The sequence below is a fragment of the Tasmannia lanceolata genome, unplaced genomic scaffold (genome assembly GCF_043159265.1).
Source record: "Tasmannia lanceolata isolate RefF3 unplaced genomic scaffold, GAP_Taslan_0.1 ptg000006l, whole genome shotgun sequence".
NCBI classification, from domain to species: Eukaryota; Viridiplantae; Streptophyta; class Magnoliopsida; order Canellales; family Winteraceae; genus Tasmannia; species Tasmannia lanceolata.
In genome coordinates, this window is record NW_027518683.1 from 3,045,955 (window position 1) to 3,069,109 (window position 23,155).

General features: G+C 39.5%; 2 protein-coding genes across 3 annotated transcripts; both read left to right on the forward strand.

The window, feature by feature from the left end:
* The first annotated feature begins 385 nt into the window (after nt 1-385).
* LOC143879272 (uncharacterized protein At4g26485-like) lies at nt 386-6,820 on the forward strand. 2 transcript variants are annotated; one of them, XM_077381562.1, is made up of 4 exons: nt 386-774; nt 3,214-3,430; nt 3,809-4,013; nt 6,337-6,820. In XM_077381562.1, exons 2-4 carry the CDS (start codon nt 3,259-3,261, stop codon nt 6,698-6,700), a joined length of 741 nt encoding a protein of 246 aa, XP_077237677.1. In that variant the 5' UTR covers nt 386-774; nt 3,214-3,258; the 3' UTR covers nt 6,701-6,820. The 2 variants fall into 2 exon arrangements, with proteins under 2 accessions (XP_077237677.1, XP_077237676.1); XM_077381561.1 differs by having other exon boundaries at nt 387-774; nt 3,223-3,430.
* Nucleotides 6,821-16,188: 9,368 nt separating this feature from the next.
* On the forward strand, nt 16,189-18,782 carry LOC143878223 (uncharacterized protein At4g26485-like). The gene is made up of 3 exons (XM_077380526.1): nt 16,189-16,405; nt 17,393-17,597; nt 18,308-18,782. The coding sequence occupies exons 1-3, from the start codon at nt 16,246-16,248 to the stop codon at nt 18,699-18,701; spliced, it is 759 nt and encodes a 252-aa protein (XP_077236641.1). The 5' UTR covers nt 16,189-16,245; the 3' UTR covers nt 18,702-18,782.
* Nucleotides 18,783-23,155: the final 4,373 nt, after the last annotated feature.

Genomic DNA, 23,155 nt, shown 5'->3' on the forward strand with positions numbered 1-23,155 from the left:
CGAGTTGCAATTGCACGTATTAAGCTACAGTTCAGCTTGGCTATGTCATTCACATACTATATTCATCCTGCTCTTTCATGTGTATATATATATATATATATATATATATATATATATATATATATATATATATATATATATATATTTCACTTGCTATTTCAACATGTTACCTTCATATACAGCTAGGGGTGGACATGATTCCGGTTCAACTCGAGGAACCGAACTGGTTCAAAATTTCTGTGGTTCGGTTCTGGTTCCGAAAGTACTGATTCCCAACTTTGGGAACCGAGTGTATCCAGTTCGGTTTTTGGTTCGTGATCTTGGAACCGAGAACCGAACCAAGAACCGAAAACGTTAAAGAGGTGGGGAGTTGGTATTAAAAATGGGTATTAAAAATTTACAACATAGCTAGCTCCAAAAAGCAAAAGGCAAAAATCCATCATTTGATTCTTTATCTTTAACAAAAAGATGGGTGCTGGTATTAAAAATGAGTGTTGTTGGGTCCCATCTTTTGATTTTTTCTTTCTCTTTAACATTCCCAAAAACAAAAGCCCTTGATCTTCATTTGGGCTAAACGACCCTTGATCTTCATTATTTGGGCTAAACGAAGAGAGAGAGAGAGAGAAAAAAGAATCTCCATTGCAACGGTTTTTCCATGCTTTCCACAAGAAATCCTCCCCCATTCTCCTCCATAGCCACTGCCGGCCGGTCTGAACGGAACTTCCTCCCCCATTCTCCTCCACAGCCGACGGTCTCCACCTCTCAAAGTCAAAGGTTTGTTCTTTTCTCCTGTAAAACCCTAGCTTTTCATTTCTAGGGGTTCTTTTTCTCATATTTTATTGTGATTTTCTGAGATCTATTTCTTCTTTTTTTTTTGGTGAACTTGTGATTTTCTGAGATATATCCATCCCTACACCAGATCTAAAACTGTATGATCTCTTTTCTTCAACATTTTTTTATCTGGTTTCATTCTTTCCGTGACTCTTATGTGTAAACAGGAAAAAGTAAGTGGGTAAACCCAGAACCGAACCGAACCGATCAAGTTCGGTTCTGGTTCGGTTTGGTTCGGTTCTGATTCCAAATTTTGGGAACCGATAGGGATTGGTTCGGTTCTGCGTACACCTCGGAACCGAACCGAACCATGTCCACCCCTACAGCCACATTCTAGTCATTCACTAGAAAACCAAGGGTATTACTTGCCTCAAGTTAATTGGTTTTGTTCGCCATTCCCATCTACTTATAAAATATGCAAATTTCATATTTTCGTATGCTATTTTAAAACATTGCCACGTATAATCACAAAACAACTATTTGTGATTTTTGCAAAAGCACTCTCCTACTCTGCCTTCTTTGCAAAATAAGTCTCCCTACTTTGCCTTATTTGCAAAAACAATCTTCTAGTTTGAAATTTACCAAAATCCCCTTATATTATATATAAACGCCTAAAATAACCTCAATTTTAAACTTAATCTACATTAAATTAAATATATTATTTAATCTAATTAAGTAATACTATTAACTAATTTTTTTAGTTGATGACCTCCCTTCACAGGAATTGTTAGCCTTATTTCTGGGCTTGTTTGCGACTCCAAAACCCCTAATGAGTAGGTGGTGGAGGGATAAGGAGTGATTAAAAAGGGCCCCCCCCTTGACGGCTAGCAAACGTTGACCGTTAGGCTTTAACGGCTAACTCTAAACGGAGGTCATATTCCACCTCTCTCTCTCTCTCTCTCTCTCAACAGGAACAGTTGATGAATTGCGCGCATCCGGTGGGAATTAGTCCCACTCTACAAAGTGGGGTGGGGACACCCTACTTCATAAAAAAAAAAAAAAAAAACAGGTGATGGGCCCCCAAAATTCTGCCCAAATCCAACCCACTATGACAGTGTACCGTCCAGACCATAGGATGATCCGAGCCGTCCATTTGATAGGCCACATCGTTAATAGGTTGTGTCCCAAAAAACCATTTCCATACGATGATCCTTGCCCTCAAATATAAAGAGAAATTGTTTATTATGGAAACATCTATAGATTGGAGGGTTGTGATCATCCTATGCAAATAATTTTGGGGGCACAACCCATTTACGTTATGGCCCATTAAATGGACGGCTCGGATCATCCTATGGTCTGGACGGTACACTTCATTTTCAAAAATATGGGTGGGGCCTAAATTGGGCCTTAATGTTACTCTACGAACCACACCATAGGATGATCCAAACCATGGACGGCTTGGATCATCCTATGTTGTGGACAGTAACACTTCAATTTGAAAAAATATCGGAGGGGCCTACAATTGGGCCTTAATGTTACTGTACGACGAACTCTATAGGATTATCCAAACGATGGACGGCTTGGATCATCCTATGTTGTGGACAGGCCTTAATGTTACTGTACGACCAACTCCATAGGATGATCCAAACCATTCATTTGATGGGCCACAATGTAAATAGGTTGTGCCCCAAAAATCATTTCCATAGGATGATCGCAACCCTACAATCTATAGAGGTTGCATACGATGATGCAGTTTCTATTTAGATCAGAGGGCTAGGATCAGCATATGTAAATGATATTTTGGGACGCAACCTATTTACGTTTATGGCCCATCAAATGGACGGTTTGGATCATCCTATGGTGTGGTGTTCTTTTTGAAAAAAATGAGCAGGGCCTACGTTGTTCAAAGATGGGCCCACCAACTGTTCTTGTTGTGTGGATGGAGAGAGAGAGAAAGGTAAAATGGTGGGAAACGTGACACATGCATTATCAAACTAGAAGACTGCAGCTTTTCAAAAAAAGTCAAAGCAGGAAACTTTTGCAAAAACCCCACCAGCTATTGTTTGTCAACACTACACACATAACACAAAGTAGTTTTCTTGGGTCCAATACTACGAAGACAATTATGTAGTTATCCTAGGTTCAGGTTGGGCCCGGTTGGCCAGGCCCGAACCCGAACCCGAGGCTTGCCAATTTTCACGCCTATAAGGCAACTAGATGGACGGTCCAAAACACCAAAAGGTCCGCCACATGTAAAATGAGAAAGTGTGGCTTCCTATAAGGTGGCACAAACTTTTGAACTTCCTCAGTCTTGGAAAGGAAAGGAACTTCGAAAAGTCTTTCCTCGAGAATTGATTTAATCTTTTGGGGAACATAATACAAACCCAGAAATATTTTATATTAAATTTTCGTAAATAAGATATTGACACGGTGTTATGCAAGATATAATAGAGAGTAAAAAAGGTCCCCGAGGAATTGGTTTGGAATATGGATGGCAACATGATGAGGGGAGAAGGTCGAGGAGAGAAATGGATAAAACATTACAGCAGCTCCCATAGGATTTTGCTGGTGGGTGAGGGAGATTTTTCCTTCTCTGCTTGCTTAGCAAAAGCATTTGGCTCTGCAAAGAACATGGTTGCAACTTCCAATGATTCTCAAGGTATTCACTATATTTTTCATTCTTGGATTCCTTTATATTATCACTTTTGTACGTTACATGCATGTCTTACCTTCTCAATTACAATGCTCATATGCTTTCTTCCTTTCAATGTTTAAAGTTTGGTGGAAAAAAAAATCAGATCACTATGGTTATACATAAGGGTGGGCTCAATTGAGTTGGGCCTATAAAGGAGTTTGGCCCAACTCAGGAGGGGCAGCTGCCCCCCTTAAGCTACATGTTGCTCCGCCACTGCCAATGGATTCATCCTAACCATCCAATAAGAGGACCTGAATGTTTTGCTAACTTTTCCTTAGGAATAAATGTGTAGTCCCCAAATCCTAACCAGTCGCACATGGACTTGCATATGTACATATTTAGATATGCTCTTGGAGAAACATTGGAGCTCTGAGGCTCACCTGGAGGAGTTGAAGCAACGAGGATGCTTAGTGCTGCATGATATTGATGTGAACGACATGCATAAACGCCCCATATTGAAGACCATCAAATTCGACCGAATCGTGTTCAATTTCCCTCACGCTGGCCATTTCCCTGGTGTCTGTGAACGCCATACACACCTCATCAAGTAAGTTTGTTTTACAAGCAACATTTCAAACGTAACAATATGCTTTAATTTCCTATACAAATGATATATGCGCTAGCAGTGTGTTAACCATGTCAGTATGTTGCAGTTTGTTAAGACAGTTGGATTCTTTGCATTTTCACAAGTAGGAGGTTTGGCTTTGGGGGTTATATTACTTGAATTAACCCCTCATTTGCCCCCATATTTAAGAGACAAAACGTCCCGTCTGGAACCATGCTGCTGAAGAACACAATAAAAAAGGGCACTGGCCCCGTACTGTCTCTCTCTCTCTCTCTCGACACGTGCACCAGAAGACAAACAAAGGACCCGAATCCCTACAAAAGGCTATATTCAATTTGAAATTGGGAAAAGCTTATTGACGTTTGGCCCCAGCAAATGAACAGTTCCAATCTTCGATCAAAGTGGGCTGCAATCTATTTTCTAATAAATATATGGTACATGTTTAGCTCAATGATTTTCTTTAATAGAGTGGGCCCGCCTTCTTCAAGATCTAAACTATTCAAATGCTGGGACCCAACGTAAATAGGCTGTACACCAAAAATCATCTCCATAGGATGATCCTAACCTTCTGATACATATTAGAGAATTAGGATCATCCTATGGAGATGACTTTTGTGGCACAATCTATTTGCAATTGGGCCCAACAATTGAATGGTTTGGATCTCCGAATAAGGTGTGCTCGTATTTTAAAAAACAAGTGCTCTATGCATCTATGAGCAAGAGGCAATACACGATGGGGCCCACCTGTTTTTTTTAGATTGGCAAGCTGGGGTTAAGGCGGACCCCGACCAGAATGAATTAATAAAATAAGAGGATTACAATCTAAAGAAGCTAGTTCCACTGGAATCTTGTTCAATAAGGACTACCAACTCATGAGGTATGGAACATACATCCATGTCCATCCCCTTACAAGGGCAATTGTGTTTAGACAAAATAAATCAGCCGGTTGATTTGCCTCCCTCCAAGTGTTAGAGATCATCCACTTCTCGAAGCTTTCCAAAGATTCTTTAATTTTGTTAAGTATAGGAATTGCCCACCAAGGACATTCTAATTTTCCGGTTATCACCTTCACATCAACCATGGAATCTGATTCAATCCACACCTTAGATCTCTACTTTGATACCAATTTGTTACGCCGTAACGCAAATAAACAAAATCAAAAGAGAGAAGAGGGAGAAAGAGGCTGATTCATTGCAACCGGACCTCCTAACGGTTCAAATCGAGAGAAACCATAACTGTCCAAGAAACATAAGTCTCTTTGCTAGATATTTCTCTTCTTTTTATTTCATTAGATTGCTATTACATAAATACAAGCAAGAGAGATTGCCACATCACAAGCACACTTACCCACTAACAAGACACCTCATAAATAACTAACTCCCACTACCCTACAACAACATAGCTATATAACTAACACCCATAAACACATCCATCCACTAACTACCATTTTCACCACCACTATCATGCACACATCATTCCTTCCCTCTTAGAAACAACATTGTCCTCAAGGTTAAATTGTTAAAAAAAAAAATGCTTTATTCCACCGGGATCCCATATCATAATGGAAATAATTTTGTTGAGTAGCATAATTAAAATTGGACTTCCATCTTCAAAAATAATAGTTGCGATCTTTTGAACTCCACTTTCAAAGTCCGCCATGATCAAACTCATAAAGAAATATGATTATTCATCTTTCACCACCGTTGAAACACAAAAGGTCCAACTTCACAGACTTGGGTGCGTATGAGTTAGTGGAACCGGAATGATAAGAGCCACCATTGGTATTAACCCGACCTTCATGGATTCTAATAGAAACGTGAGAAGTCTCTCCAATTTCACTATCAGATTGACTAGTGATTTGCTCCACACGCGCATTCAATTTCTCAAACATATCCGCCGTTCGATTCACTATGTCTTGATGGCCAGTTAAAAGCGAGAGAGAGAGAGAGAGAGAGTCATGGGGTAATTCGGAAAATACAGGTGAATCGGTTCAATGGAGGTCTTGAAGGGGTCATCAGGGATGTGTTAGAGTTCTTATTATATGCAACAAGTGGATCCTAGTACTTGTTCTATGATGTAAGTTATTTGGGACAGCTCCCTATAGTGTAAAGAGTAGTCATAAATACACTGGAGAAGACTGTCCCCAGTTTTTTTTAAAAAGGCGAACATATCACTTCCCTTAATTTTTAGGCATTGCTTCATATAGGCCATGCATCAAAATCTACTCTTATGATTCATATCCTCCAATTTCTGACCGTTAAGAAACTTACCTTGATTATCATGGTTTAACTTTTTGGTTCTACAGAATGCATAAGGAGTTGGTCATGGGGTTCTTTAAGAGTGCGGTAGAGATGCTGAGCCAAGGCGGGGAGGTGCATTTATCGCACCGTAATGATTATCCTTATAACAGGTGGAAGGTTGAGAAGCTTGCTAAAAGGGTTGGTCTGCATTTGATAGAAAGGGCTGAGTTCTTTAAGAGTGATTACATTGGCTACCATAATAAGAGAGGTGGTGGGATAAAGAGCAACCGGACTTTCCCTTTGAAAGACTTATTCACCTTTACCTTCAAATTCTCCTTGGTAGAATGCTCTCACCCGGAAGAAACTGGACGCTCTGAATCTGATATCGGCAATCTCTGTGAGCTCTTACCAGTGGTTTTGAGGTTTTGAGTACATGGTTTTCGTTTATATATAGGCCGTAATACGTGTTTTGTATTTTGTCATGGTGTGAAACTCATTTATAGAAATGACTTTCAATTGAAAAGGGAGAAGTTGAAGATATTTGGAAGATTTTAAGTGTAGGTTTTGGGCAACTGAGTTATGTTATCTCTCTCTCTCTTTTATTATTATCTTTCTATGCTTATCTTGAGTGTTCTATAAAAGAGGGATGATAAACTGAAGGCACTACAAGAAACATAGGAAATAGCGACATTTTCTTAGCGTTAATAATATATATCTACCGACGTTCCTAGAAGAAACTTCGGTGGATGGATTTTCCCCGACGAAAACCTTCACCCGCCCAAAAATTTCTTGTTTATTATTAGCGACGCTATTAAAACGTCATTAAAGGTTAATATTTTCCGACGCAACACATTGGCATATACACCGATGATCATGACCGTCGGTGAATGTCACTTTTCTTATAGTGAGGGCGCGCTTGCAAAACCCATCAACAAGGGCGCCACCATTGTCATTAATTATTGCTTTTTCATTTTTCTGCTTAATTTACAGTTCCGTGCTCTTATTATTGACATTGACAATGGGTAGGTGGTTTTTGAAAGGGTGCCTTTCAATTTGTCATTTCTCTCTATATCAACACTCATTAAGGCCAAATGATGAAATAAATGAGGGTGTGAATTGGACAAGGGAACGGAGCCTGAATGAAAATGGGTTCGTGCAATAGCAAACTGTTGCCTTCACAGCTTTAAGGGGAACTATTTCTTCTGGTTCCATCTCAGTCAGACAAACAAAGCAACTTAAAATGAGAGATATGAGGTCTCATGGATGATCCCATGAGATCAAGGTCCAGGGAAGAACAGAGCTTTCTCCGCAGTGGAAGAACATAGCTTCCGCCATAGAAGTTGACATTTCCCACACTTTAACGTATGGATTACTGTAATTCAATGTGTGATGTATGCAAATCAAGTGGGAGCAATCTGCTGATGAGAAAAGTATGTGCCAAGTCACAGAATGTTGCTAGAATGAAAATTCTTATTACAAAAGATGTTAATGGCAATATGGGAGGGACTTTTTCATGAATGAATTGGAATTCGCATGTGCCAATTTACAAAATGTTGCTAGGATGAGAATTCTTATTACAAAAGACGTTAATGGCAGTTTGGTAGGGACTTTTTGAAACATTATCCTACTTGAAATAATAATAATTGAATAAAGAATGCAATTCACTGTGAACCATATGATAGCAAATGCATGTTCCACTATCCTCCATCAGGCTGATTTTCCATCTGGCTGATTTTCTTTCTTCCCTAGTGAGCACCTGAGGGGCAATCTGATGCTGCAGGTAGCTATGGCTTGGGCTAGGGTAGAATAAGATTTGCATGGAAAAAAAAAAGGTTTTTAGTTAGGAAGAGAGGAAAAGACACTTGTACAGAGGAGGAGAGGGAGAGGGGCGAGAAAGTACGGGAGTCATATTGTGACGGGAGATGCCATTGAAAAGAGATACTGAGAGAGCCTTACAATTAGGGGTGCAACTCGGGTCGGGTTAGGGTTGAGGCCAACCCTAACCCAACCTGAGATAGCATTCCCTCAACCCTAACCCAACCCAACCCAACCCAACCCAAGCCTCGGGTTGAGGATGGTCAACACTAACCCAACCCGCCTCTAAATCTCTCAAGTCTAACCCAACCAATCTAACCCGAAATTGGGTCGGGTTGGTTCTGGTTCACCTTGGGCCAAACAGAAAAACTACAATAACCCAAAGAAAATCAAGATAAAAATAGAGGACGGAGGTCCGGTTCAGTTCAGGTCGGGTTGGGTTGCCAAGGCCTTAACCCAACCCAGCCCAAAATTAACTCAGGTTGGCTTTTACCAACCCTAAGCCAACCCAACCCGAGGAAATGCCAACTCATCGAGAGCAAAAATCGGGTTGAACCCGTCATGTTTGGGTTGAGCCCGGCCCAAGTTGCACCCCTACTTAGAATAAATGGGAAAGTCTTTATTGAAGTTTACTATTAAATGGGAGACAAGAGCATCCTAAAATCTTGACATTCATAGGGCCCACCCTTAGTGGCTGGAATTGTTCATCAAGTGCTCAAATGTGCATGGTGTGAATAAATGGGAAAGTGGGAGTTTACTATTTAATGAGGAGATAAGAACTTTGACATTCATAGAGCAAGATAAGGACTTTTTTAATCGGAAAGATAGGGAGATAATTTTTCTAGAGAAATAGTTGGTGTTAAAAGGAGAGAAATTGTGGAGAGAGAGAGAGAGAGAGAGAGAGAGAGAGAGAGAGAGAGAAATTTGAGATTCACATAGATTTTCCTTTTATTGAAATCGTTTTGCGTCATGGGAAAAGGATGCCACGTTGGATTGAAGGCTGGGTGGGGGGACTGTCCACATGTGCGTGAACAGTGAAACCCCCATCCTGCTATATTATAATAGATGTGAGCATGCACTAACACTAGTATGGGGAATGATGAATTCACGCCCCCTGGATGATAATTCGCACCCTTTTACCGTGAATTGACGTTAAAAAGAGTTAAAGTCTGCCCATACCCTCCTTCGCAAATTATCCTACAGGGCGTGTGAATTTATATCGCCCGATTTCAATATGTAAACATAGTATTAATTGATTCAGGAAAGCAAAAACGTGGAAAACTAGATTCTTTAAAATATATTGAAGATGTTTATACAATTCTAAATCCTTACAATAAAACCCTACTTACCTAATGTATTTGTTATTTATTGGTTTCCTCCAATATCTCATTTTTGTTTAAATAAATCTTTAATCTACATTTCCTGAGACACAAAAAAGCATAATAATACAAAATTTAGAGATCCCACGTATTAACAATTAAGATTTAGACCTGAAAGTAGATATTTATGTGAAACGTATATCAAAATTTAAGGCTTTTGTTTGGTCCGGATCATGTGGGGTGCCTTAAGACATCTTACATGATCAGCTGTCGTAATTTCACATACATCCTTCCCTATGCCCATTTGTATCTGTCAAAAATTTCTTTGTACCGTTTATCTTAAAAGTGATTTTCGTCATAACTAGAAAACCATTTTGTAAAAAACAAAACCAATGATTGAGATATATTTAAAATGTCGGAAATCTTGAACTAGAAAACTTACTTAAATTTCATTATGATTAACGTCACTCTAATTCTCATCACTATGCAGAGTAGCATCAAGGTGGCAAACGGGCCATGCCGGGCCGGCACGGCACGACCAAATGAGGCCCGGATCCCACGGAGTTCCGAGAAATGTTCTGTTTTCAAAAAAAAACTTTTTCTTTTTCAAATTTTGTGAACAATTTTCTTGGTCTTCTTTTGTCAATTTTTGTTTACAATTTTCTTAGTCCCCCTTTTGTCAATTTCATTTATAATTACTTTACAATAGTAATTTAAAAACAACGATCGATTGTGCCCGGAATATTTATCCAAGAACCCGGGCGGCACCTTTAAACATTATTAATATCAAATATTATAACAATAAAAGAGGAGCTGAGGAGGACATTGAACCTTGCCTCTAACCCTTTAAAGGAAGAAAAGACAAAAAATAAATACAACTTTGAAATTACAATAACTTCTAAATTAAAAGTATTCAGCAATCTTCAGATGATGAGCTTGAGCCTTCCAATCATTGCATCCTAGCATCTGCATCAAGCTAGTCCTTCAAGCACACACATACCTCCAATGTTTTTTATAACATTTTGGTTCTTTTGTCTTCTAAAACCCTGTTACCTGCACTAAAAGTGGACTCCGATGCTACTGTAGACACCGGGGGGTTAGTAGATCACGTGCCATGACGAATAGCACTGGATATGTTTTCTCATTTGCTTTCCACTAAGGCAAAATTTCAAAAGTTTCCTATTCTTCGGGATTGATGTAATGTTCATTTTCCAAATACAATGATAACTCATTGCAAGATGCTTGACCAACACTACTAGGTTTTGCTCTTTTTAGGTTTATTAAAGTAAAAATTAAATTATTTTTAGGCCCCGAGCTCGTAGAAGAACTGGGTCTTCTTTGTCCATGTTCCACCTCATATATATGATACATTGACCTTAATAATGATTTAATTTCATTTATACTATTCCCTGAATTTTCAGGATCATTACCGAGGTTGTTATTGCACTCTTCTAACAAGACTTCTAAATCTTGTAACTTAAACCTAAGGTCCATTACTGTAGTGAAGGAATATAAAAGTGGAATTTCATTAAAATATTTTTTAAATTTTGCCTCCATGGCTTCAAATATTTGTTCATGTCTTTCAGTTCCTTTTTTTTAAAGTAAGCGTGATATTATATAAGTTACTCTTAATTATGTTTGAGGTTGGTTTGTAAACAACAGAAAAAGCATTAGTTGCAGTATAAAAAACTTCAAGAAAATTCATGAAACCCTCACAAGTGTTCCAATCAAGGAGACCTACAGTGTAACGGAGAGGTTGAGGTATATTTTCATTACCAAATGATTGAATTAAATTTTTATGTGGGAGGTAATGTTTTAACATTAAATAAGTTGAATTCCACCTATGTCTAACATCTAATTTGAATTTAGAAAATTCTTTTCCATAGGTGTTGCATAATTTTACAAATTCTTGTCTTCTAGACATTGAAGAATTGATAAATGTAATATAAGTTTTAATATTTTCTATTTGTGGGTCATTAAGAGCTAAACCATCTTGCACAGCCAAATTTAAAATATGGCATGCACATTTAATATGAAAAAGTTTTTCACTTAAAATAAGTTTCAATTCAGTTTTTAATAACTCTATTGTGTAAGTATTATTACTAGCATTATCTAGAGTTATAGAAAAAAAATTTGTAATATTATATTCACGAGCAGTATTTAAAATATGTGTTGATATAATATTTATAGTATATGGGTAATCAATAAGACTAAAGCTAATAATTCTTTTTCCTAAAAGCCAATTAGAGTTGATATAGTGTGCGGTTACACAAATATATGAATAACCCTTTTTGGTAATCCAAATATCAGAAGTAAGTGCAATTTTTCCATTAAATCCTTCAAAATATGAAATCAGTTGTTGTTTACGTTCATTAAAAAGTTTACAACTGTCTAATTTTATAGTGTTTCTAGGTACCCTTTTAAAAGCAGGATTTAAAGCTGGTTAGCATATTTTTCAAAACGTTTATCTTCTCCAAAAACAAATGGTTGTTCAGAGTGTTTAACGTATACGACTAGTTCTCTGCTATTATTATCATGAGTGTAGAAAAATGTTCTTATTGAACTAGACGTGCGACTTAGTTGAGTTTGCTTAGGGTCTAACAGGCCATGCTTTTTACCACAAGCGTCGGCATGCCTTTTTAAGTTGCCCGTTCCACTCGAAACATCACAACTAAGATCCCTTTTATAATGTTTACAAATTGCCCTAACTTCTACTTTCTCATCTGGACGTCTTATCTCTTCACGAGTGAAGGTAGACCAAACAGTTGAAGTTCTACCCCTTTTAACTTTAGAGTGAGAAGGAGATTGGCTCCCACTAGCACTAAGGTTGGGTTCATTTTGGACTTCAAATTCAACCTCGTCTTCACTCCACTGACCTCCAAAACAAGCTTCCATTAACTCATCATTGTCCATGACTTGGTTGTTGTCATGGCCAATGTTGGGGTAGAAAACTTCTTCCGAATCGGCCATTAAGAGAGGTTTAAAAAAATTAATGAAAGGAGAATTATAATTAAATATTTAAATGGGTACCAACCTCAACCTATTTAAGCAAAATCTCACCCTCTTGTTGATCGCCAATCGCCGCCCTCGTGTTAATCGCCAACCGCCGCCCTCTTGATGAGTAGTTAGTTCTATTAAGTAGAGAGAGAAGTAGATTGGAGAGAGAGTGTGAGAAGTTGATTGGGAGAGAGAGAACTTGATTAGGAGGAGAGAGAAGTTAATAGGAGAGTTTAGATAATAGAAAGAGAGTGAGCTTTGGTGAGAAATGAAGGGGGTGGAAAGTTGTATTTATAGGATTAGGTGGGTTATATTTTTACTTCCCAAAATACCCCAAAAAAATAGTTGTTGGGGGGTTAATTTAATAAAAGACATGAAATGACTTAAATATCCACAAAAAATAGTTGTTGGGGAGGGTATTTAGGGAAGGTAAAACATTTAAACAATAAAAATCAAAAATACCTTCCAAAATTAGTTGTTGAGGGGGTTAATTTGGTAAAAGACATGAAATGGCTTAAATATCTACAAAAAGAGTTGTTGGGGAGGGTATTTAGGGAATGTAAAAGATTGAAACAATGAAAATCCCAACATAACCCCAAAAAAGAGTTGTTGGGGGAGTATTTTCAAGATTTTATGAAAATATATGTTTTGGACGAAAATACCCCACAAACGAGCCTTTTGAAACAGCTTTTGGGGGGTATTTTTGGATTTTCCTAAAAAATATACATTTTCTAAAGGGGAACCAGGCTCGAGGGCCGTGCCACCTGGCAGGCCACCCCACCAGGCCGGCACAGCACGGTCACTGTAGCTATCTGTGCCGTGCCTTGCCGGGCTGCAGGTCGGCACGGCCCGTTTGCCACCTTGAGAGTAGCAGCACATATAGCTTTTATCAGGTAGGATTATTTTAGAAGAATTTTGTCTTCGCCACTTCTGTTATTTAGAGGAGTCGGTCACAAAATATGCATTGGTCATTCTCAAGAGACCTTATGCATACTCGATCACTATGTGTTTGTTGTGCATTGCACCATATAACTAATTTATGGTGGGGAGATACATGATCTATGTGAAGTGCGAGCACAATTTGCTATCTATTGCATGTATTGAGCTACAGATCGGCTTGGCTCATTACATTCACATAGCATATTCATCTTGCTCTTTCATATTGTTACCCTTATATACGGTCACATTCTAGTCATTCACTACAAACCAACGGTAGACTTGCCTCAAGTTAGTTGGTTTTGTTCACCATCCCCATTTACTTATAAGATACACCAATTTCATATTTTCGTATGCTATTTTAAAACACTACCACGTATAATCACAAAACAACTACTTGTGGTTTTCGCAAAAGCACTCTCCTATTCTGCCTTCTTTGCAAAATAAGTCTCCCTACTTTGCCTTATTTGCAAAAGCAATCTTCTAGTTTGAAATTTACAAAGGCAGTCATCACATTTGGTTGCATTTTGAAAATCCAGTTATATCAACAGTTTGTAACGGAATTACCTATGAAGTATTTTCTTACTTTTAAAAATACCAAAATGCACTTATATATAAACGACTAAAATAACCTCAGATTTAAACTTAATCTACATTTAATTAAATATATTATTTAATCTAATTAAGTAAGAGAAATGTTATCAGCACTACATCGTACTCCTCATTTTATTAAAAGTATGGTATGGCCCGCCAAACTGCCCATGAGATGGGCCACAGCCTAAATAGGTTGTGCCCTAAAAAGTGTTTCCATAGGTTGATCCTAACCCTCCGATCTTTAGAGCGACTGAATGTTTGAGCCCCTACAGATCGGAGGGTTATGATCAACCGATGGAATTGATTTTGGGGGCACAACATATTTAGGCTGTGGCCCATCTAATGGACGGTTTGGATCATCCTATGGTGAGGGCCATACCATAATTTTAATAAAGTAAGGTGTGCGATCATCAAAATACAATAGTGCTGATAACATTACCCTTAAGTAATAGTATTAATTAATTTTTTTAGTTGCTGACCTCCTTTCACAGGAATTGTTAGTCTTCTTTTCTTGGCTTGGAAAAAACTTTATCCTCGAGCAGTGAACCATCCTCTCACAGAAACCGTTAAAGGGGGGGATTTGATCTGTTTTGTGTGGGAGGGGGAAGGGGGGAGGGGGGGTGGGCGGGCGGGTAGTATATCATTTCCCGAAAAATATTGTAGGTAATTCTGTCACTGACTGATGACAAGTCTAGATTTGCAGAATGTAGCCAGATATGGCGACACCCTTTGTAATGGGCGGTGATATCCCCCGACCCCGACGGCGACCCAGGAAAAGTCTTGGAGCGTACGTAACGATGGGATGCTGTCTCAAAGACGCTTCATTTCTCTCTCTCTCTCTGTAAGTGTACAATCTGCTTTTGGATGGAGAACCGATGCCTTTAATGTGTGTGGGTGGTTTTTTTTAACTGTAGGTTTTGAATCTCTCTCACCCCTTCTCCATCTACCTTGCTTCTATCTTTCTTCACCATGTTTCTTGTCTGTTTGGGCTTTGTTTAAATTCATTTATAATTATAACTGTGTTCTTATCAATTAATCCTGTATTTTAAAACAGCAACAAAAAAAAAATGACCCGTGGGTCCACCTGGCTCGTACGGGTGGGGTCCGGGTCCAAGATTAGTGACAACTAGACCTGGCAAACGGGTGGGTCGGGTCGACCCGCAGGTCATGCGGGTGCGGGTCACTTGGGTTGCGGGTCAAAATGACCCGCATTCCTACGGGTCAGCAACCAGGTGACCCGGACTCAGTGCGGGTGGGTCGGGTCGACCCGCATGTTTTTCCAAAACTGAGTTTTTATTGGGCGGTGATAAACTCACTCCCTTCTATGTATGAATTCACCCCCTGATCTTCAAAATGGACCGTACAACCTACACCATAGGATGATCCAAACCGTCCATTTGATGGGCCACAACGTAAATAGATCGTGCCCCAAAAATCATTGCCATAGGACGATCTCAACCGCTCGATCTATAGAAGTTTCCATATTGTCAGTCCCTCTTCGGAGGGTTAGAATCATCCTATTCTAATGATTTTTGGGGCACAACCTATTTACATTATGGCCCATTCAATGCACGATTTGGATCATCCTATGGTGTGGGTTGTACCTTCCAATCATCCATTTTGAAAAATAGGGAGTGTATTCATGCATAATAAATTAGTAATGCTCATGAGTTGCTGGAAGTTGGGAGTCCTCAAAAAGTGAGATGCTTTTAGAAGGGCTTATTTCCAAACACAAGTGCACTATTCCAGCTCAAAAAGTGAGATGCTCTTAGCCCTTGATCTCACTTTCTATTTTAAAATCAAAAATCAAAAAAATCGCGGCTGCCCGCTAGTTGACCCGACCCGACCAGTGTTTTTGCGGGTTGGGTCACCCGTGGATCGGTTTTGGTGGGTCACTAAAACCCCGACCCGTGCCCGCAAATTTGCTGGTGGGTTGGGTCGACCCGCGGGCAGAGGTCGCGTTTGCCAGGTCTAGTAACAACCTGTAAATTTTACGGGTCATTTTTTACTCGGACCAGTATGGGCCGGGTCAAACTCGGCCCGGCCCACCCGACACCAAAAGGTCCGCCACATGTAAAATGAGAAAGTGTGGCTTCCTAGCACAAACTTTTGAACTTCCTCAGTCTTGGAAAAGAAAGGAAGTTCGAAAAGTCTTTCCTCGGGAATTGATATCATCTTTTGGGGAATATAAAACAAACCCACTAATATTTTATATTAAATTTTCGTAAAGAAGATATTGACACGTGTAATGCAAGATAAAGTAGAGAGTATAAAAGGTCCCCTGAGAAATTGATATGGAATACGGATGGAAAGATGATGAAAGGAGAAGGTCGAAAAGAGAGATGGATAAAACATTACAGCAGCTCCCATAGGATTTTGCTGGTGGGTGAGGGAGATTTTTCTTTCTCTGCTTGCTTAGCAAAAGTATTTGGTTATGCAAAGAACATGGTTGCAACGTCCTATGATTCTCAAGGTACTCACTCTATTTTTAATTCTTGGATTCCTTTATATTTTTACTTTTGTACGTTGCATGCATGTCTTTCCTTCCCAATATAAAACTATTTTGTTCAACTCTAATCGACGTATGCTTTCTTTCTTTCAATGTTGAAAGTTACCTAGAAAAATAAAAAATATAGTATCTACTCAGCTCAAATGGGCATTTTACTTTAGAATTTAGAAGACTATGGCCTTTTTTCTTTATTTTCATGTATTTTCGATTCATGGAACTTTCATTGAGGGGCTTATTTCATTTTTGGAAATCTACTGTTTTGTGGCTCCCCGTACCTTCACGAATTGTGACTCTCCCAAGAAATTAAATAGGGAAGATGATTTTTTCGTCCCACTGTAGGATAATACACCCCAAACTCGGGAGGGTGTGGCTCTTTGGCGTAAAGTCATGGGTATGCTCCCCAGTGACGAGCGTTCGAATCCCCCCTTGTTCAACCGATGCGCGTGGTCTACCGGGTGCCTGCGTACATCCCTAGGGACTAGTCCCGCCCCACGACATGGGGTGGGGATACCCTATGGCATCAAAAAAAATACACCCCCTTTTAATGTGATTTGGCATAAAAAGCGTTAAAGTCTGCCCACAATTCACATTAAATGGGGGGTGTATTATTCTACAAGGGGAGAAAAAATCATCTCACATTAAAAAGTTACTGAGAATGTCCCACGTGTGCAAGACTCAAGAAACTGCTCCACTTCTGAAGAAAATGATCAAACTACCCCTAGTAAGTACGGTGCCAATGGATCCACTTTGGATAATATAAAACTATGTCTTAGCAAGGATCCATTCAGATTCCTTATCCGATCCTTTCCAGTTTGGTTTTTGCATCTGATCACTTCATCCTAACCATCCGATAAGAGGGCTTGAATGTTTTGCTAACTTTTTCTTAAGAATAAATGTGTAGTCCCCAAATCCTAACCAGTCGCACATGGACTTGCATATGTACATATTTAGATATGCTCTGGGAGAAACATTGGAGCTCTGAGGCTCACCTGGAGGAGTTGAAGCAACGAGGATGCTTAGTGCTGCATGATATTGATGTGAACGACATGCATAAACACCCCATATTGAAGACCATCAAATTCGACCGAATCGTGTTCAATTTCCCTCACGCTGGCCATTTCCCTGGTTTCTGTGAACGCCATACATACCTCATCAAGTAAGTTTGTTATGCAAACAACGTTTCAAACATAACAATATGCTTTAATTTCCTATACACACGATATATGCGCTAGCAGTGTGGTAACCATGTCAGTATGTTGCAGTCTGTTAAGACAGTTGGATTCTTTGCATTTTCCCAAGTAGGAGGTATGCCTTTTGAGGTTATAGTACTTGATTTAACCAGCTGTCAAATGCTCTTATAATTGGGGGGGGGGGGGGGGGGGGGGGGTGATTAACTGATTTCTCAAAGTCTAAAAATATGTACTAGACTACTTGTGGAGGGATAAAAGGTAAAATTACTTGATGAGAAGACAAACAAGGGGCAAGAATCCCAACAAAAGGTAAAATTCAATTTGAAATTGGTCGAACGGGATCCTGTTTTGGAAGTGTTTTGTTTTTTTAAAAAATATGCGTCCCCAAAGCAGACATTATTTTTAAAAAAACCTCCAATCTATAGATGCAGGACACTATGGGCACGTTTGGGTGCCAGGAATCGTTTTCATGATAAATCAGCGTCTCCCAAGTGGAGATGATGGTGAAGTCTAAACTATGTTGGGACCCAACATAAATAGGTTGTACCCTAAAATTTTTAGGCATTGCTTCGTATAGGTCATGCATCAAAATCTACTCTAATGATTCATATGCTCCAATTTCTGACCGTTAAGAAACTTATCTTAATTATCTTGGATTAACTTTTTGGCTCCACAGAATGCATAAGGAGTTGGTCATGGCGTTCTTCAAGAGTGCGGGAGAGATGCTGAGCGAAGGCGGGGAGGTGCATTTATCGCACCGAGATGATTATCCTTATAACAAATGGAAGGTTGAGAAGCTTGCTAAAAGGGCTGATCTGCATTTGATAGAAAGGGCTGAGTTCTTTAAGAGTGATTACACTGGGTACCATAATAAGAGAGGTGGTGGGATAAAGAGCAACCAGACATTCCCTTTGAAGGACTTCTTTACCTTTACCTTCAAATTCTCCTTGGTAGAATGCTCTTGTCATGAAGAAACTGGAAGCTCTAAATCTGATCAGGAAGAAGCTGGAAGCTCTGAATCTGATATCGAAGATCTCTGTGAGCTCTTACCAGTAGTTTTAAGGTTTTGAGTACAAGGCCGTGATACCTGTTTTGTATTTTGTCCTGGTGCAAAACTCATATATAGAAATGACTTTCAATTGAAAAGGGAGAAGTTGCAGGTATTTGGAAGATTTGAAGTGTAGGTTTTGGGCAACTGAGTTATATTAGGCTTATCACTTTCTCGTTTTCTTATTATCTTTCTATGCTTATCCTGAGTGTTCTATAAAAGAGGGATGATAAACTGAAGGGAGCCCTTGCATAAACCCATCGACAAGGGCGCCACCATGGGCATTAATTATTGCTTTTACATTTTTATGTGCCAATTTATACAGTTCCGTGCTCTTATTATTGGACATTCACCAATGGGGGCACTCTTGTAGGTGGTTTTTGGAAGGGTGCCTTTCAGTTTGTCACTTCTCTCTATATAAACACTCATTAAGGCCAAATGATGAAATAAATGAAGGTGTGAATTCTACGAGGGAAGAAAATGGGTTCGTGCAATAGCAAACTGTTGCCTTCACAAGTTCACAGCTTTAAGGGGAACTATTTATTCTGGTTCTATCGCAGTCACACAAACAAAGCAACTTAAAATGAGAGATATGTGGTCTGATGGATGATCCCATGAGATCAAGGTCCGGGGAAGAACAGAGCTTTCTCTGCTGTGGAAGAACATAGCTTCCGCCATAGAAGTTGACATTTCCCACACTACACGTATGGATTACTGTAATTCAATGTGTGACGTATGCAAATCAAGTGGGAGCAATCTGTTGATGAGAAAAGCATGTGCCAATTCACAGAATGTTGCTAGGGTGAGAATTCTTATTACAAAAGATGTTAATGGCAATATGGGAGGGACTTTTTTATGAATGAATTGGAATTCGCATGTGCCAATTCACAGAATGTTGCTGGGATGAGAATTCTTATCACAAAAGACTTAATAGCAGTTTGGGAGGGACTTTTTTGTAAATGAATTGGAATTCTCAATTTTGAATTTTGACTCAAGTTTTCTTCTCTTCTTTCATTATGCTTTTGCAAAACAAAAACTAGTTGGTTGAAAGTATTTTGAGTTTTGTGATTTCTTCTTCCGCTCCACTACTTATGCAAAAGAGATCAACCACACAGGCTCACTTTTTAGCACATTTTGTCTTATTCATTTAACTGTTCTCTCTTGCAAAAGTGAGCTTCAAAATGGTGTTCCGCGAAATTGCCTAGCAAATCCCTTTTAACGAAAACCTATCCATCAAGTCACTATTGAATCGACATAATTTTTACCTTGGTCGAGTTGATTATGCTGAGTTTCAAGTCCACTCGGGCTATGCCCATATGTTGTATCTGCCATGCATGTACCATTCCACGTAGGTGAGAATGTTTTGTGTTCTTATTCCCATGCATCCACAAAATCAACGGATACAAAGATTGGACTCTTCAAGGGGATCATTAAATTACTCCCCTTTTTGCTGAAGAAGCTAGCTTAGTATCATGTCTGGATCGCATTGCTATTTTACGAACTTTCAATCCGGGAAATCTGCAAAGCACAAGTCAAATATTATGATCAAAACTTGGCTCAGGTCCGGGTCTGAGGAACTTCATCAAAACCCGTATAATAGCAAGAATGTGGGGGTGTGGAAATATCAATTACATGCTTACTTTTTATTTTCAGAAGTAATTGATATTTCCACACCCCTTGCTGCTAGACTATTAGCCAGGGGTCTGAGGAAGTTCCTCTGACCCGGACCTGAGCCAAGTTTGGTTCAAATATTATAGTAAAGAGCAATACCTTCTTATGGATAAAAGGGATTGAATTTATTTGGGTGGGCAATGTGAAATGGGTGATGTTGGGCATGGAATAATGACACCATAAAGTGGAAGAAAAAGGAAAGGAAAGAACATGCTCCCCCACATTAGGGTTTTGCCACCAAAGTTTAGGGCTATCTTTAGGAGAAAAGAGAAGCATTCCCAATATATTTTGTGAATCTTCCTTTTTAAGCATGGTCAATGCCTCTTCCTCCATTGAAAGGTCATATGGCTAATGCAGTGCAACTTGGGAAACCCATGTGCTGCATAAAACACCAGAGTTCTAAGATTCGTCAAAACAATAGGTCCCTCTTGGATTGCAGGAATTCTCTGGAAAAGTTTGAAAAGGAAAAATATTTCCAAAATTTCCTACTTATTTTACACATGAAAAAAGATACTTGTACTGTTGTACCAACCCTATTCAAATCTTGGGGATTTGCTAGGCAATTTCGCGGAAAGCCATTTCAGACTCACTTTTGCATGAGAGAACAGCCATGTCGGATGAATTAAATGAATAAGACAAAATGTGCTAAAAAGTCAACCTATGTGGCTGTCCTCTCGTGCAAAAGTGAGCCGTGAAGTTGCTCCATGCGAAATTGCCTAAAAAACCCCCAATTTTTATTTAGAGGGAGCTTCAATTTATGATGTTAAATATCCCTCGAAATGGAGACATGGGTCCCTACAGCTCACAGGGATATATTCCTTTTGGGCACAAGAGGATTGATAGTTGGAAATGAGAGTAAGAATAAATTTCCATAGTGCTGGCTCATGTGGGGAGCACATTCCAAAAAAAAAAGAAAAATGTATGTGGTTAGCCAAATCTGATCACTCCTGCCCTTGGGCATTATAAATAGAAGCGAGAGCATTGACATCCAAGTATAGGAGGATGTGTTAAGAAGAAGAGAGGTCTTACATGAAGATAAGAGTCTTCTTGCCAAGCCAAGGATGACTTGCCCATATTCCTCCAAGGGTCTATGAGAGATGATTCATTACATCAGTAGTTGTTTTACGTGGATCATAGGCAAGTCTCCTTGGCTGGACTGAATGCTTCTTATCTTTCACGCTAGACCTAATTTTCTTCCTAGATGTACGCGGCGTTGTCACACTTTTATGGAGTCTTGCATTAATGTAACGTTTTCTAGGTTTTTTTCCCACCCATTCATCTAGCCTGATTCACAGCCTTGCAAAAGCCATCCATTTACATGTTTCAATCAGGAAAAGGTCCTCTCTAATTGTAGGGTGAGTCTAGGCAATTTCACAAAAGTAATTTTTAAGCCTCTTCTAGGAGAAGTGCCACCTCATATGAATATGAAATGAGTAAGACAAATTAATTAATGAGGTGGCTCCTGTCTCTTGAAAGAGAGGAGCCCGTGTGAAATTGACTGGACACTCCTCTATTTATGTATGGAAAATTATTAGGAAGCTTGTGTAAGATAAGGGTCTCTTATTGGATGCACCAAGGTGTCCTGGTAGAGTAGTGGGTATATAGTCAACGGCAGACTAGTGGGCTAAAGTAGTCTCATGGTAGAGTAGTGGTAAACCTCTCGGTATATTTGGTTGTGGTCGTGTTAGGTACCTTACCAATACGCCAAAAGCTCCTGGAACGCGTTAGCGGTTTGGCAAGGCCCTTTACGCCAAAAGCTCCAGAGCTGATGGAACGTGTTAGGCAAAGCCCTTTAAACTTGTCCCATATCATGCTGGGTCCAACCAAACCCCATACCTAGGTGGGTCCCCCAGGACCGTAACATACCACCATGCTTGCAAATCCACAGGTAGCCCTTTAAGACGGCCCACTATGTGACGGCTTTCACTGTGGCCTTTTTTCTAGGTAGCCCTTTCCACAGGTCGCCCCTTCCGCGCCGGCCCACTCTGTGGCAACTTCACTCTGGAGATTTTTACTCTGGCTTTTTTTTTACCACCCTTTAAACTTGTCCTATACCTAGGTGGGCCCCACTCAGGACCGTAGTAGGTGGGTTGGTAGCCTCGAAGTAGTAGTGAGAGAAAGAGAGAGGAGAAGTCCCATAACATTACTACAAAAAACTACCGTTTTAAAAGTTTTTTACAAACAGAGTTAAAATTAAGGAGTGTTTAAGGAGTGTCACCTTAGCAGTAGACAAGGGACTTCCAGGTAGAATAGTTGGTAAGTAGTCTTATGGGGTTTTGGCTTCCTTTTTGCAACTAAAAGCCACATGACACCCAACTTTATTAGTAGACTACTAAGAAAAGATCGCGATATTGTACCAACCAAACATGCCCTTAAGGAATGCAATGCATGTCTTGTGTATTTCCTTGGATAGCCAGACTCCAGTCCAACCAAGGCCTCGTATATAGCGAGACGCTATAGTATATAAGATGAGGTTCGTCCCATTTTAACAAGAAATGAGAGAGAGAGAGAGAGAGAGAGGGAGAGAGAGAGAGAGAGAGAGAGAGGGAGAGATGGGCCGTATAGTATATTTTGAAAAGCACTGGACTATACGGCCACTATGGAAATATAGTGAAAATGGTATTTTATACGTCGTGGGCGTAATGTCCAGTATTTCTCAAAAAGTAAAATGGGCGGCGGGCTCACTTCTCACTTCATAGGATGATCCAAACCGTTCATTTATTGGGACACAATGTAATTAGGCTGCACTCCGTATATTATCTCTATAAGATGATCTTGACGCTCTAATCTTGAGGTTTCCACAAT